This window comes from Erythrolamprus reginae, chromosome Z (assembly GCF_031021105.1).
Source record: "Erythrolamprus reginae isolate rEryReg1 chromosome Z, rEryReg1.hap1, whole genome shotgun sequence".
In the NCBI taxonomy this organism is placed as follows: domain Eukaryota; kingdom Metazoa; phylum Chordata; class Lepidosauria; order Squamata; family Dipsadidae; genus Erythrolamprus; species Erythrolamprus reginae.
This window is the reverse complement of record NC_091963.1, coordinates 88,738,912-88,754,627: the sequence shown is the minus strand read 5'-3', so window position 1 is coordinate 88,754,627 and position 15,716 is coordinate 88,738,912. Positions and strand designations below refer to the sequence as shown.

At 42.7% G+C, this 15,716-nt stretch overlaps 1 protein-coding gene across 4 annotated transcripts in view; it reads left to right on the top strand.

Annotated features, from left to right (window-relative positions):
- TRIP13 (thyroid hormone receptor interactor 13) overlaps positions 1-5,936 on the top strand; it is an 84,229-nt gene extending 78,293 nt beyond the window's left edge. For 3 of the 4 annotated variants that reach the window (XM_070729734.1, XM_070729736.1, XM_070729737.1), the window contains 2 exons: positions 3,454-3,523; positions 4,575-5,115. In XM_070729734.1, coding sequence (XP_070585835.1) covers positions 3,454-3,523; positions 4,575-4,670 — 166 coding nt within the window. In that variant the 3' untranslated portion in view covers positions 4,671-5,115. Of the gene's footprint in view, positions 1-3,453; positions 3,524-4,574; positions 5,116-5,164 lie in introns of those variants that run through there. The other variant, XM_070729735.1, reaches the window with a different exon arrangement.
- The last annotated feature ends 9,780 nt before the right edge of the window (positions 5,937-15,716 follow it).

The window sequence follows — 15,716 nt, the reverse complement described above, 5'->3', positions numbered from 1 at the left end:
ACAGCGCCTGTGGGGTGTGCAGACCCCAAAACGGGCAGCAGACCAGGTCCCCTTCTTCCCCTTCCCTTCAGGGAGGTTCTGGGCTGATTCAAATGAATCAGCACCCCCAGACAGCAGGAGCAGGAAAATGCCATGGCGCCGCAGTGGATGACCACATCTTTTCCCCCTAGAATGTAACTTTTCTAGTCCAGCTTGAACGAGCAATACTTTTTACTGATCAACAGCATATTCAATTTTTCAGGTTTTATCTCAGATTGCCCATCTCATATAGATTATAAACAAATTTGGACAAGATTTTTAGGCATCAATGTTTTCATTTGTCTTAAAGAGAAGAAGTAATAGAATTCTATGTTTGTAATACTATACTTAATTTTAATACCCTAAATGGACATTTTCATAAATTTTATGTAGATATTAAATAATAAAATGAGATGGAACCTTAGGCCAAAGGCTATGCTAATAAGCAATCCTCATCAGGTACTACCTCCCAAAGAAAACCCACTAGTATCCCACAAGAAGTCAATTTTGGAACAAAATTGCAAATAGTTTAAATTTTTTACTTTAGGGCAGTGAGAATAAAACTTAATGCTTTATAACTTTTTCCTCTAGATATATAAAACTATTTGGGGGGGGGGAGTACTCTGTTCTGGCTGCCTTTTTTCATTTACAGGTCAATTTCCCAGCAAAACTTAGAAAGAATGCCAAAAAGTAATACATTTAAGTACAGTGGTACCTCTACCTAAGAACACTTCTACTTTCGAACTTTTCTAGATAAGAATCGGGTGATCAAGATTTTTTTGCCTCTTCTCAAGAACCATTTTCCACTTACAAACCCGAGCGTCCGAAATTGTAACCGGAAAAGGCAGGGAGAAGCCTCTGTGGGGCCTTTCTAAAAATCTCCTGGGAGGAAACAGGGCCTCCACCCTCCCTGTGGTTTCCCCAATCGCAGGCATTATTTGCTTTTACCTTGATTCCTATTGGAAAAATTACTTCTTCTTAAAAACTTTTCTACTTAAGAACCTGATCACAGAATGAGGTAGAGGTACTGTTGTACATTCAGTACTTTGAAAGCTAAAAACTGAATGCACACTGATAATATTGGCAATACCTCTGCAATAAGAAAAAACATCTGGTATTTCTGAAGGACAGATTTAATTTCTAGAACATTTATTTACAACATCCACTGGTTTGAACTCCTCTTAAATTTTAGGAGTTCACAACCTAGAAGTATTTATTTTAAAAGCTAAGAAATGGAAGAAGATATTTAAAATAAGTTATTTTAAAAGCTGAGAAATTGAAGGGCTAGTTTATAAGTTGTTATACTGAAAATTTTGTAATTGAAACAGGATATTTCAAAATTAAGAATGCTTTGGAAAAGTCTGAAATATTTTATATATCTTTAACAGAACAAAGCTAGATTATACAAGTGTATTGGGAATAGCAAAATCATTACTGTTGTACAGTGATCCCTCTATTATCGCGAGGGTTCCGTTCCAAGACCCCTCGCGATAATCGATTTTTCGCGATGTAGGGTTGCGGAAGTAAAAACACCATCTGCGCATGCGCGCCCTTTTTTTCTATGGCCGCACATGCGTAGATGGTGGAGTTTGCGTTCCCCGCCACCCACACAAAGGGGAAACCCGATTCGGCTCCTCGCTGCTGCTGCGCTACCAAGCAGATCAGCTGCTGGGCGGCCGAAGGAACCTTCCCTGGGTCTTCCCCCTCTTGCTGGCGGGCGGGCGAGCGGCGGGCATCAGCGAGGAGCCGGGGTTTCCCCTTTGCGTGGGCGGCCGGGAAGACCCAGGGAAGGTTCCTTCGGCCGCCCAGCAGCTGATCTGCTCGGTAGCGCAGCAGCAGCGAGGAGCCGAATCGGGGTTTCCCCTTTGCGTGCGGGGAAACCCCGATTCGGCTCCTCGCTGCTGCTGCGCTACCGAGCAGATCAGCTGCTGGGCGGCCGAAGGAACCTTCCCTGGGTCTTCCCGGCCGCCCACGCAAAGGGGAAACCCCGGCTCCTCGCTGATGCCCGCCGCTCGCCCGCCCGCCAGCAAGAGGGGGAAGACCCAGGGAAGGTTCCTTCGGCCGCCCAGCAGCTGATCTGCTCGGCGCAGCAGCAGCGAGCAGACGAAGATCGGGGTTTCCCAGCCGCCCACGCAAAGGGGAAACCCCGGCTCCTCGCTGATGCCCCCGCCCGCCGCCCGCCAGCAAGAGGGGAGAGATAGGGAAAGAGAGAGAAGGAAAGAAAGAGATGAGAGAGGGAGGAAGGAAGAGAGTGTGAGAGAAGAAGAAGCAAGATAGAGAAAGAGAGAGAGAAAGATGAGAAAGGAAGGAAGAGAGTGACGTCATCGGTGGAAAAATCGCGATATAGCGTTTCGCGAAGATCGAGATCGCGAAACTCGAGGGATCACTGTATAGTATAATCTGTCCCTAAAAGGTTTCTTATTACTTGTTTTGGCCTGCAACTTATGTGGCAGATGCTAATATTTTTTTTAAGTGCAGGTTAAAAAAACAATCATCCAAACCTCAGACACTTAAAATAACACAAAGAAAAGGGATAATATTCCTATAAATCACAAAATATATCCTCAAAATTTCTTTTGAATTTGGAATTTTTATTCCTAGTTCCCAAAATTAATTTCCACAACTTTTAATTATTTTGTCTTGAGTAATATTATGAATGTATATACTTAAATAATGTGTAATATGATAGAAAGTGAATTCAGTCAGATGAGATCCCACTTCCAATTTGGATTGTATATAATACGAGGGTCACCCAGAAAGTAATGCACCACATTTTTTTTCTTCAACAATTATTTATTGAACACAATGAAACTTACACACAAGAATGAATGATGTTTCTTCTACACTCCCTATTTTTCCATGTAATCTCCATCCCATTCTATGGCCTTCCAGCGAGATGCAAGGGCATATATGCCCTGTCAATATCACTCCTTGTTCTAATGGCCTCATCCCCCGTTCTTCTGTTCTGTTCTTCACCCGCTGTACCCAGAGACTAACCGTATTTCTGTCGACTGCAGATTCTCCATAAACTACACAAACATTTGTGAACGTTCCCAACAGGTTCTTTCTCTGCAGTGAAAAATTCAGTGATGACAGGCTGTTTGTAATGTACACTTACAGATGCCATTTCAGAACACTGCTGCACCTATGCTGTCTGTCTGAAGAAACACAAAATTTACACACGCTCTCCTGACAATTTAAATAATTATATCTAAAGTTTCGCATACATGCTATTACTGTAAGTTGAGGGGAAAAAATTGGTGCATTACTTTCTGGGTGACTTCGTACAATCCAAAAATATTACCATGGAGCGAACAAGGCCCATCATCCAATAATAGATTGGTTCAATATGTAATGTTGTGAAATTTATTCCAATTTCTTTGTATATTAATATTGACAAAAATTAAACCTAATGCATAACATCTTTCATTATAGGAAAAGTGAAGGACTTAGTGGCCGTATCCTAAGAAAGCTTCCTTTTCTAGCCCATGCACTGTATATTCAAGTAAGATGATGTTATTTTATAAAAAATCATAAAATATATAAATAGCCCTGAATGTGGGCTTGATTTTTACTCAATGATAGCTATAATTTTCCCATTTTTAATTTTGGTACATGTTACAAAGAACAAGCATAATTCATGTGCAATAGCAAACAAAAAACCCAATTCAATTAGGTTAGTAACAGAATCATAAGACTGGAAGAGACTTTGGAGATCTAATATAATCCCCTGCCTTTGGCAGAAGTCCTTATTCTATCAAGGACAAATGGTTGTTCCATATTTTCTCAAGAATCTCCAGCAATAGACATCCACAACTCTGGGAGGTAAACCATTCCCAATTGATTGCTTTTGTCAGGAAATTTCTTCTTAATTCCAGATAGGATTACTCTGTTATAAGTTTCCACCAATTGGTTCTTTACTGCCTTCAGGTACTTTGAAGAATAAATCAACTCCCCCTCTTCCCTGTGACACACTTCAAATATTGGAAGCTATCTTGTCACCCTTAAGTCTTCCCTTTGTTAAGCTAAACAAATGGTCCCCAACTTTCTAGTTTGGTGGTGGCTCAGTGCAGGAGGGAAGAGATGGAATGGTTCTGTGTGAGTGGCAGGCATGTGAGCACACCCAGCTCTATTTGCATATGTAGCAGGTAGGTGTACCCATTGCTTGCACAAATGGAGCTTTGCGAGCGCAAGTGCCTGCCGCTCACATATGTGAATTAGCATGGGCACATTTTCCCACTGCTTGCACGGCCCAGTTCCAAACAGGCAGCAGCCCAGTAATGGGTCAGGCATCAGGGACTCCTGGGCTAAATATATCTAGTTTTCTTAGCCATTGTTGACAAGCACTGGGCCCAAGGCATAACTCTGCTTGCTTCATTATGCTGCAGAAATTATGCTGCAGAAATGCCATTGGAAGTTTCTATTTCCATGGAATTTGTACATTTATGTAATGCTTGTAGTATTTCATATAGTGTGTTAAATAACTTCAATTCTTTTTACATAGTGAATTTATAAGCTTTTATTCTGGTGCTTAACATTTTTATCTTTCCTTTTAGTCTCCTAATGTTATAATGACAACTTTCCTTCAAGCTTTATCAGTTGCAGTGGACAAGCAATTTCAAGAACGAGCAATGCTTTCGGACTGTGTTTGATGTTCTCATTCCTACTCAATGTTTTGTGGTAACTTTCTTTACAGATATTCTTAGTTTATATTTCTAGCTACCTACTGAGATTGCTAATTGGGAACCATGTGTTTTTAACCTGAAGATCAGTTCATACTTTCTTTTTTCAACTACTGCATATATAATAAATAAAGAATACATTACTTCTGTATAGTCAAAAGTTTAATTTTGTTTGGGTTGTCAAGATGCCATGAATTTTTAGGGAAAGTCATTTAAAAGTAATTCCAAGAAGTTATTATTCCCAATAATTTTGACAGACTCTTCAATTGGAATGCCCATTATTTATATCACGTTGTATTGTTCTCTCTGAACCAGATGACTACCTTTTATATCTCTTATAAAAATGTGTAGTAAAAATCTTACCTTAGAGTACATTAAGACTAACTAGGCAAACATTAATAAAAAATAAAAATCATTTTTCTTTGTGTGTTTGTTTTGCTTTGTGTGTTTGTTTTCCTGTACAGAAGAAACTTCTTGGATGAAAAATGAAAAGTTTTCAAAGAAAAAAACCAAAGAAGTTCAGTTGCTTTTTGAAAAAAGGATCTTTGGTATATGCTAATTAAGGTTATTGTCCAATTAAAAACACATAGAAAGCTACATGTTAAACAGATAAGAACAGATACCACACTTAGCCAAAAGGCTGAGAAGACATTGTCTGTGTAATCTGTCTGTCCGACGTAAGACATTGTACAATACAAGATTAATATAAGTATGAAATAGATACTAAAGATTATGTACTGTCTTTTTTAATGCATATATTTTCAATAAAAAAAATTCTAAGAAAAAAAGAGGGGGAAAAGAAGAAAGCTACATGTAAATAGAATAATAAGAAGAAATGTTTTTTATATAATATATGCAGACTAATTGGAAAAGGAAACAATCTCATAGTATCTGTTATTTGCCTTTTTACCTACAATTTAATATGTATTTGTTTAATTCATTTCTAATAAGCAAAAGCAGTTTAAACTAATACATTAACTAAATATCATTGGCAATGCTCTAAAATCAAACAAATACATACAAATTAGAAGCTGATGCACTTCTGAGCTAAAGTTTCAAGTATATTGTATGAATGATAAAGCTTTAAAGATATCCATTAACAACTGCAAGTAAAAATGCTATTGGGACATTATGCTTTTTATTTTAGGAGGATTGAACAGTTTTTAGTTCAGGAGGATTGAACACTGAAGGAACAGTAAATCATAAAAATAAAATTTATAATTCTAGAACTTGTCAGTGATAGCAAACCTTTTTTCCTTGAGTGTTGAAAGCAACATATGCACGTACTATCACACACGTGCCCATACCCATACTTCAATGCCCCCTGCACTGCCCCCTTGTGTATACGCATGACATCCTCTTGCTGCCCCATTTCCCAACTTCCGGTGGGCCCAGTAGGCCATTTTTCACCCCTCTTGTCCTGGCCAAAGGGATGGAATCCGCCAGGACGTGGCAGCCCCACCCTTTGGGAGGGTGGGGCTAGAGCACAGGGGCGGCTATGAAGGGGCTGGCTTGGCGAAACTGCTCCCAGCGAGGGGGCTCTGAGAGGGTTTTCTCCAAGCGCTTTGGGAACGTCTGCTCCGTCCCTCTCGCAGTCCCTTCTCTGGGCTGTGCTTTCGTCCAGGGCTGTCAGCGAAGGGGCTGCAGGAGAGGTGGGGGCAGGCATTCCGGAAGCGCTCAGAGAAAGCACTCCTAGCGAAGCGGCTGCGAGAGTGCTTTCTCCGAGCGCTTTGGGAATGCCTGCCCCACCTCTCCTGCAGCCCCTTCGCTGACAGCCCTGGACGAAAGCGCTCCCAGCGAAGGGGGCTGCAAGAGGGGTGGGGCAGGCCTTCCGGAAGCGCTCGGCAAAAATATTCCCAGTGAAGCGGCTGCAAGAGCACTTTCTCCGAGCACTTTGGGAACGCCTGCCCCGCCTCTCCTGCAGCCCTTTCGCTGACAGCCCTGGATGAAAGCACTCCCAGCAAAGGGCCTGCGTGAGGGGTGGGGCGGATGTTCCTGAAGCAATTGGAGAAAGCGCTGTCACAGCTGCTTCGCTGGGAGTGGTTTCGCCGAGCACTTCGGGAACGCCTGCCCTGCCCCTCTCGCAGCCACTTCACTGGGAGCGCTGTCAGCAAAGGGGCTGCGAGAGGGCCGCTTGAAACTGCCCACCAGGATCCTCACTAGCGGACGGAGGAGGAGAAGCCACCGCTGCAGCCACCGCTGCAGGAGGAGCCACGCCCCAAAGCAGGAGACGGAGGAGGAGAAAGCCGGAGAGGGGTGGCTGGGGAGCAGCGGCAGGAGGCCAGGGGCACGAGGGAGCCCTGACTCCACCGCCCGAACATGGCCTTCTCCGCCGAGCCTCCTGGCTGCAGAGGAGGTGCAGAAAAATTTTGCAAACTTCAGAGCCCAGTGTGGCTCCTGCAGCTGTGGCTGCAGCGGTGGTGGCAGCTGCAGCTTCTCCGAGCAGGCGGTCGCTCCTAAGTCGGCTCAGGTTCAGGCGCAGCTCTCCCCCCCACACACACACAGAATCCGGCAGGGGCTGTAATTAAATGGGAAATCCTGGCGGTGACAATCAAGGCAAGGCAATCCCTGCTGCAGAGAGCGCACGCACAGTACAAGAGCACATGCGCAGTAAGAGGGCCCACGCACCTGGGCTCGGATTCATAGAACAAAAATGGTTCTTAAGACAAGGCAAACAAATCGTAAACCCTGGGTTCATATCACAAAAAGTTCGTATGAAGGGGCATTCATAAGATGAGGTATCACTATTAGGTAATTCTACGAAACCACTCCTATGTCTTACTTTCAGGGGGTGACTTATTTTCGGGGGAAATTAGAATATTACATGCAATCAATAAAATAAGGATTGTACATAGAATATGACAAATCACAGCTTGAACTATCTTGCCTTTCATTTTATCAATAGCATATATTAAGTTTCATCTTTTAAGTTGTATTACTGAAATAAATGAACGTTTGCACAATATTCTAATTTTTCGAGTTTCACCTGTATGTGCAGTTAAAAGTATTTTCCATATTTCTGAACCATGCAGGTTTTATTAATAGTTTATATTTAATAATTCAGAAGAAAAGTTCTGGAAGCCATTTTAAAAAGTCAAGTGGCACTATTGTTGGAAGATAAAGTTGAAGAAAAGATTGATACAGAATTAGTACTTGTATTTTCTTGAACAATGAGACCAGCAGACATGAAACTAACCGATTTCTCTAGATTTGATATGCTGCTTAATACCCTTTCCCCAATAAAGTTGTAGTTGCATTGTCATTCATCAAATCCTATAAATCTACAAGAAATCCCTGTGATAAACTCAATGAATATCTCCACATGTGTGTACATAGGATTACCATATGAAATTATGGAAGGAATTTAAGAGAGATCCCTTGAAGTTTATACAAAAGGAAGGGACAGGAAGCTTGTGTGTATTTTGGTATTAAAACAATGGAAAAAACAAGCAAAAGGACAAATAAGGGAGAAGATGGATGGAAACTTACACTGAGCTTAATTTAAAGAACCTTAAGAGGTCTAGTCCTCATGCTTCAAGCTTTCTGTTGCTTTTCCCCAAAGGGAAGCTTTTTGCAAAAGTTAAGAAAAATTCTGCATGAAACCATTAAATCTTACATAAATATGAGAAATTATCAAAATTGATTTTAAATTTGATCTAAATTTATTTTAAAATATTTCAGCATTGGGTTACACTAAAAAGTCATACAATGGAATGTCTTATAAGTAAAACTGAAAAAAATACAAACGTGCAAAGTTGACTGATGAAGAAACAAACAGGATTGTGCTCAAAATATTTTATTTCCATATAAATCTTTTTTAAATTTAAATTTGAATCAACCTATATTTTGCAGAACATTTCATGTAAAATATAATTAAAATTGGAATGATATCTACTTCAGCTATTTTTTATTTTATAGTGGAAAAACAGCAAGTGTTCCTTAGCACATTATATCCATTGCTGTTTCACTTAAAAAACACATTACTTTTAAAATACTTTGAATCATAAAATTGCTTTAAAGGGGTAACCGCAAAAATTCTTCAACAAACTATTAATTCATATTTTATCCTAATTTTTCAGAATGATAATAATAATAATTTATTAGATTTGTATGCCACCCCTCTCCGAAGACTCAGGGCGGCTCACAACAGTAATAAAAACAGTATAACAATGGGACAAATCTAATAATAAAAATATATAAAAACCCCAATAATTAAAAAACATGCAGCACATACACACCAAACATGAAATATAAAAAGCCTGGGGAAGATATCTTAGTTCCCCCATGCCTTGCGATATAGGTGGATCTTCAGTAACTTGAGGACAAAATCAGAAAATGTAATGGGATAATGTACAATGTTAATCCATTTACTAATATTTAAACAATAGTTTTCTCAAAGAAAACTCTAAAATAAAAGATGGAAAAAGAAAAATATCACTGCTTTGTAATTTTTTACTTAATATTAGCACTTAAACAATTTACATTTCCCAATCGTAAACTCTTCAAATAATAACGATCCCTTGTTCCGGCTCCATGAGCTTAACTCAAGGCACTGGTGATGAGTGTAAGTCTGGCCCTGGGCTCAAGCTGTTGCTACTCAATGCCAGGTCGGTAGTAAATAAAGCTCTCCTAATCCGGGATTTGATCCTGGATGAGGAGGCCGACCTGGCTTCTGTGACCGAAACCTGGCTGGGCCCGGAGGGAGGAGTTCCTCTCTCTGAAATCTGCCCAGCCGGGTTTTGGATATGGCATCAGCCTCGACCCCAGGGAAGGGGGGGAGGAGTGGCTATTATAGCCAGGGAAAGCCTGTGCCTGCGTAGACTCATTGCTCCAGAGATTGCGGGTTGCGAGTCCCTCCTGGTGAAGTTGGACCTAGGGGTTCAGGTGGGCTTGTTACTCACGTACCTGCCTCCCAGCTGCGTGTCAACAGCCCTGCCTGTGCTGCTGGAGGAGGTGGCCGGGTTGGCGGTGAAGTTCCCTAGGCTTATGGTCTTGGGGGACCTCAACCTGCCGTCGCTCGGCGGATCCTCTGGGCTGGCACAGGAGTTCATGGCCACCATGGCAGCCATGGACCTGACTCAAGTAGTGCAGGGTCCGACTCATAAGGGGGGGCACGCACCCGACATGGTATTCCTCTCTGAGCAACTGAGTAATGGTCTGAGATTAAGGGGCTTAGAAGTATTGCCTTTGTCATGGTCAGACCATTTTCTACTGCGGCTTGACTTCCTGGCTCCAATCCTCCCTCGCAGGGAGGCGGAACCGATTAAGTTGTTCCGCCCCAGGCACCTGATGGATCCAGAAGGCTTTCAGAAGGCGCTTGGGGCTCTTCCAGATGCACTCATCCACAGTTCGGCAGAGTCTCTGGCTGAGGCCTGGAACAAGGCTGCAGCGGAGGCCCTTGACCGAATTGCACCGCTGCGACCTCTCCGCGGCACTAGACCCCGTAGAGCTCCATGGTTCAAAGAGGAGCTCCGGGAGTTGAAACGCCAGAAGAGACGTCTAGAGAAGCGATGGAGGAAGAGTAAGTCCGAATCCGATCGAACACTTGTAAGAGCTCATATTATGACTTACAAAGTGGCACTCAAGGCAGCAAGATGCGCGTATCATGCCACCTTGATTGCATCAGCGGAATCCCACCCGGCCGCTCTGTTCAGGGTAACCCGCTCCCTTCTTAACCAGGGGGGAGTTGGGGAGCCCTTGCAGAGTAGTGCCGAGGATTTTAACACATTTTTCGCTGATAACATTGCTCGGATTCGAGCGGACCTCGACTCCAATTGTAAAACAGAGTCAACTGACAACGAGTCAGTCGAGGTGACTGGGGCTAAACGTCTTTGTCCATCTGTCTGGGAGAGGTTTGACTTGGTGACACCTAAGGAAGTGGACAAGGCCATTGGAGCTGTGTGTTCCGCCACCTGTCTACTGGATCCGTGTCCCTCTTGGTTGGTTTCGGCCAGTCGAGAGGTGACGCGGAGCTGGGTCCTGGAGATTGTCAACGCCTCTTTGGGGAGTGGGTCCTTTCCGGCTCCTTATAAGGAGGCACTTGTGCGCCCCCTCCTCAAGAAGCCTTCCCTGGACCCAGCTATACTCAATAACTACCGTCCAGTCTCCAATCTTCCCTTTATGGGGAAGGTTGTTGAGAAGGTGGTGGCACTTCAGCTCCAGCGGTCCTTGGAAGAAGCCGATTATCTAGGTCCTCAGCAGTCTGGATTCAGGCCCGGCTACAGCACGAAAACTGCTTTGGTCGCATTGATGGATGATCTCTGGCGGGCCCAGGGCAGGGGCTTGTCCTCTGTCCTGGTGCTTCTTGACCTCTCAGCGGCTTTCGATACCATCGACCATGGTATCCTTCTGCACCGACTAGAGGGGTTGGGAGTGGGAGGCACTGTTCTTCAGTGGTTCTCCTCATACCTCTCTGGTCGGTCGCAGTCGGTGTTAGTAGGGGATCAGAGGTCGACCTCTAGGTCTCTCCCTTGTGGGGTGCCTCAGGGGTCGGTCCTCTCCCCCCTGCTATTTAATATCTACATGAAACCGCTAGGTGAGATCATCCAAGGGCATGGGGTGAGGTATCATCAATACGCCGATGATACCCAGTTATACATCTCCACCCTATGTCCAGCCAACGAAGCAGTGGAAGTGATGGGCCGGTGCCTGGAGGATGTTAGGGCCTGGATGAGTGTCAACAAGCTCAAACTCAACCCAGACAAGACGGAGTGGCTGTGGATCTTACCTCCCAAGGACAACTCCATCTGTCCATCCATTACCCTGGGGGGAGAATCACTGGCCCCCTCAGAGAAGGTTCGCAACTTGGGCGTCCTCCTCGATCCACAGCTGACATTAGAGAAACATCTTTCAGCTGTGGCGAGGGGGACGTTTGCCCAGGTTCGCCTTGTGCACCAGTTGCGACCCTACTTGGACCGGGAGTCACTGCTCACAGTCACTCATGCCCTCATCACCTCGAGGCTTGACTACTGTAACGCTCTCTACATGGGGCTACCTTTGAAAAATGTTCGGAAACTTCAGATCGTGCAGAATGCAGCTGCGAGAGCAATCATGGGCTTTCCCAAATATGCCCATGTTACACCAACACTCCGCAGTCTGCATTGGTTGCCGATCAGTTTCCGGTCACAATTCAAAGTGTTGGTTATGACCTATAAAGCCCTTCATGGCACCGGACCAGATTACCTCAGGGACCGCCTTCTGCTGCATGAATCCCAGCGACCAGTTAGGTCCCACAGAGTGGATCTTCTCCGGGTCCCGTCAACTAAGCAATGTCGCCTGGCAGGACCCAGGGGAAGAGCCTTCTCTGTGGTGGCCCCAGCCCTCTGGAACCAACTCCCCCCAGAGATTAGAACTGCCCCCACCCTCCTTGCCTTTCGTAAACAACTTAAAACCCACCTCTGCCGCCAGGCATGGGGGAATTGAGATCCTCTTTCCCCCTCGGCCTTTACAATTCTATGCATGGTATGTATGTATGTATGTATGTATGTTTGGTTTTTATATTAATTGATTTTTAATCATCAATACCAAATTACTATTGTACACTGTTTTATTGTCGCTGTTAGCCGCCCCGAGTCTCTGGAGAGGGGCGGCATACAAATCAAATAAATAAATAAATAAATACATAATCAAAAGTGTATAGACAAATAAAGACTTAAAACTGACATTTATACAAATTCTCAAAATGCATCAATGTTAAGAATGTCTTTACCTTAAAAGACTTGAAAGGCACAATAAATATATTTACTAAAACTATCAAAAAATAAAAAATAAGCAATTTAGACCAAAAAAGCCATCAACCCGCTAATCTAGAGTCTGTTTAATTATGCCGATACTACTATCTGCGTATGCCCATGAAAACTTGCATTAGGCAAGTATGTAGATTCTTTCCAGAATATATTAGGTGGCCTTCCAATAAAAAACTCAACAAAAAAACCCTATGGTTGCAGATTGATCAGAACAATACCATACTTTAAGACACATTAAGAGAAACAAAATACTCAAGCTTCATAATATTTTGAGAAATATTAAAAATTATATAGGGAGGTCATGAGGTAATTTAAGATTAAAGTAGTATTTTAAAAAGCTATTTTAATAGTACAATACAAATAGGCTACATGTGAATTCACAAAACTTGTCTTGCAATTCATTTTTTAGAACAACCATTTTTACATAGGTTTGTGAAAAATTAAAAGATAGGCAGCAATTTAAGTGTTTAGTAAAGTTCTTAATTTTTAAGTATTTGATTATTCCTCCAGATTATCATGTAAATGAAGATTCAATCATCCAGGCCAAAAATATTTTAAAAGATTAAATCATGGCAACTGGACCAAAGCTTGTTAAAACTGAGATGTTTGTTACTATCCATATAACTTCTTCAGTGAAAATGAGAATTTGGATAGGCAGAACGTTAGCGAGCCGTTAGAAAGATTGAATAAATTAAATAAAGAATAAGGAGTTGAACTTAATCCAAATCTAAAGCTAAGTTATTATTTTTTAATTATGGGGGTTTGTCCCTAAAATCATTTTATAATAATCTGATATGATCAGAATCTCTAAAATTTTAAATATTTCTAAACAGCATATTTATTTATTTATTTATTTATTCAATGTTTATGCCGCCCTTCTTCTTAGACTCAGGGCGGCTTACAACATGTTAGCAATAGCACTTTTTAACAGAGCTAGGCTATTGCCCCCACAATCCGGGTCCTCATTTTACCCACCTTGGAAGGATGGAAGGCTGAGTCAACCTTGAGGTGGTGATGAGATTTGAACCGCTGACCTTCAGATCTACAAGTCAGCTTCAGTGGCCTGCAGTACAGCACTGTACCTGCTGCGCCACTACCTGCGCAAATTACCACCTTATCAAATATCTGTATGCAGTTAGACTAGCAATGCAACAACAGTAGGAGTCAAAAGAATGTATTTTATATCTCTATATAAATGAAATTAATTATAAAGACATAATACTTGTGGCATATTAGTAAGCATACAGAATCCTTAAAATCTCTTTAAAATTAACAATTTTGTAAGTTTTCCAATATTTTGAACGTAATTGGTATTCAGTAGAATCTGAAAAGGTAACTAAATCTGCATATTATCCTCCAATTACTATGAGGAGAAAACTAATTTTATCAAGTTAATTGTTTAGATAATTTTATTAGAAAAAATGTTTATCTAAGCTAAAGTTAAACAGCTTCCAGGACCCTTAAGATATTGAAGAAAAGGACATTAGTTTTTTTAAGTCCAGGATGGGTTATTCTAGCCCCATAGCTCTATGGGCTGGGTTGAATTTTTTGAGGATCTGTCTCCCTGATGACATTTTGTCAGTCGACAAGTCTGAAGTGAATGCCAGGAATCACAAACTGTCCAGTCAAATCCTGAAAAGCCTGCAGAAACAGGGCAGCCAGCCAAAACCCAGACCTAGGAGTAGGTCTGGACACTTCAATCCTCGGGACATATCAGGGACATATCAGGTGTTGTGCTGGGCTTCACATTACAAGCCCCCAATTAAGTCCAAAGGAGAAATTCAAACACATGTTTGTAAAGTAAACAAAGTTTCTTTATGAAAAGGAAAGTACTATCCAAAATGCACTTTTAATCAGCCAAAGTGCACTCCCATATACAACAAGCCTTGAATGCTGTGAAAAATAAAACAAAAGCAAAGAAGAACACCCCCCCCCCTTCAAGAGTCCATGCTTAAACTTAACTGTGAATTTATTTATTTATTTATTTATTTATTTATTAGATTTGTATGCTGCCCCTCTCCGTAGACTCGGGGCGGCTAACAACAATAATGAAACAACATGTAACAAATCTAATATTTAAAATAATTTTTAAAACCCTTATTTAAAAAAACCAAACATACACACAAGCATACCATGCATAAATTGTTTAGGCCTAGGGGGAAGGGAATAACTCAGTTCCCCCGTGCCTGACGACAAAGGTGGGTTTTAAGGAGCTTACGAAAGGCGAGGAGGGTGGGAGCAATTCTGATCTCGGGGGAGTTGGTTCCAGAGAGTCGGGGCCGCCACAGAGAAGGCTCTTCCTGGGTCCCGCCAAACAACATTGTTTAGTCAACGGGACCTGGAGAAGGCCAACTTTGTGGGACCTAACTGGTCACTGGGATTCATGCGGCAGAAGGCGGTCCCGGAGATATTCTGGTCCGATGCCATGAAGGGCTTTATAGGTTATAACCAACACTTTGAATTGTGACCGGAAACTGATCGGCAACCAATGCAGACTGCAGAGTGTTGGTGTAACATGGGCATACTTAGGGAAGCCCATGATTGCTCTCGCAGCTGCATTCTGCACGATCTGAAGTTTCTGAATACTTTTTAGAGGTAGCCCCATGTAGAGAGCGTTACAGTAGTCGAGCCTCGAGGTGATGAGGGCATGAGTGACTGGGCAGTGACTCCTGGTCCAAATAGGGCCGCAACTGGTGCAACAGGCGAACCTGGGCAAACGCCCCCCTCGCCACAGCTGAAAGATGGTTCTCTAATGTGAGCTGTGGATCGAGGACGACGCCCAAGTTGCGGACCTTCTCTGAGGGGGTCAGTGATTCCCCCCCCCCCCCCAGTGTAATGGACGGATAGATGGAATTGTCCTTGGGAGGCAAAACCCACAGCCATTCTGTCTTATCAGGGTTGAGCTTGAGACTGTTGACATCCATGCAGACCCCAACAGCCTCCAGGCACCGGCACATCACTTCCACTGCTTCACTGACTGGACATGGGGTGGAGATATAAAGCTGGGTATCATCTGCGTACTAATGATACCTCACCCCATGCCCTTGGATAATCTTACCCAGAATTGTTCCACAAAGTCCTTGTAAATCCCAAAGGTGTTCACAAAAGTCTTTGTAAATTTCTGAAGTCTCTTTCTCTCAAAACGAATAAACTCCCATGCCAAGAGGCAACAACGCTGGCAATTTATCAGCAGCCCCATTAGCCTAATTGCCCCAGCCACAGGTGTTCTCCCTTATTTCCTATAATACTTGTGCAGTTGTTCCTTCCTTGA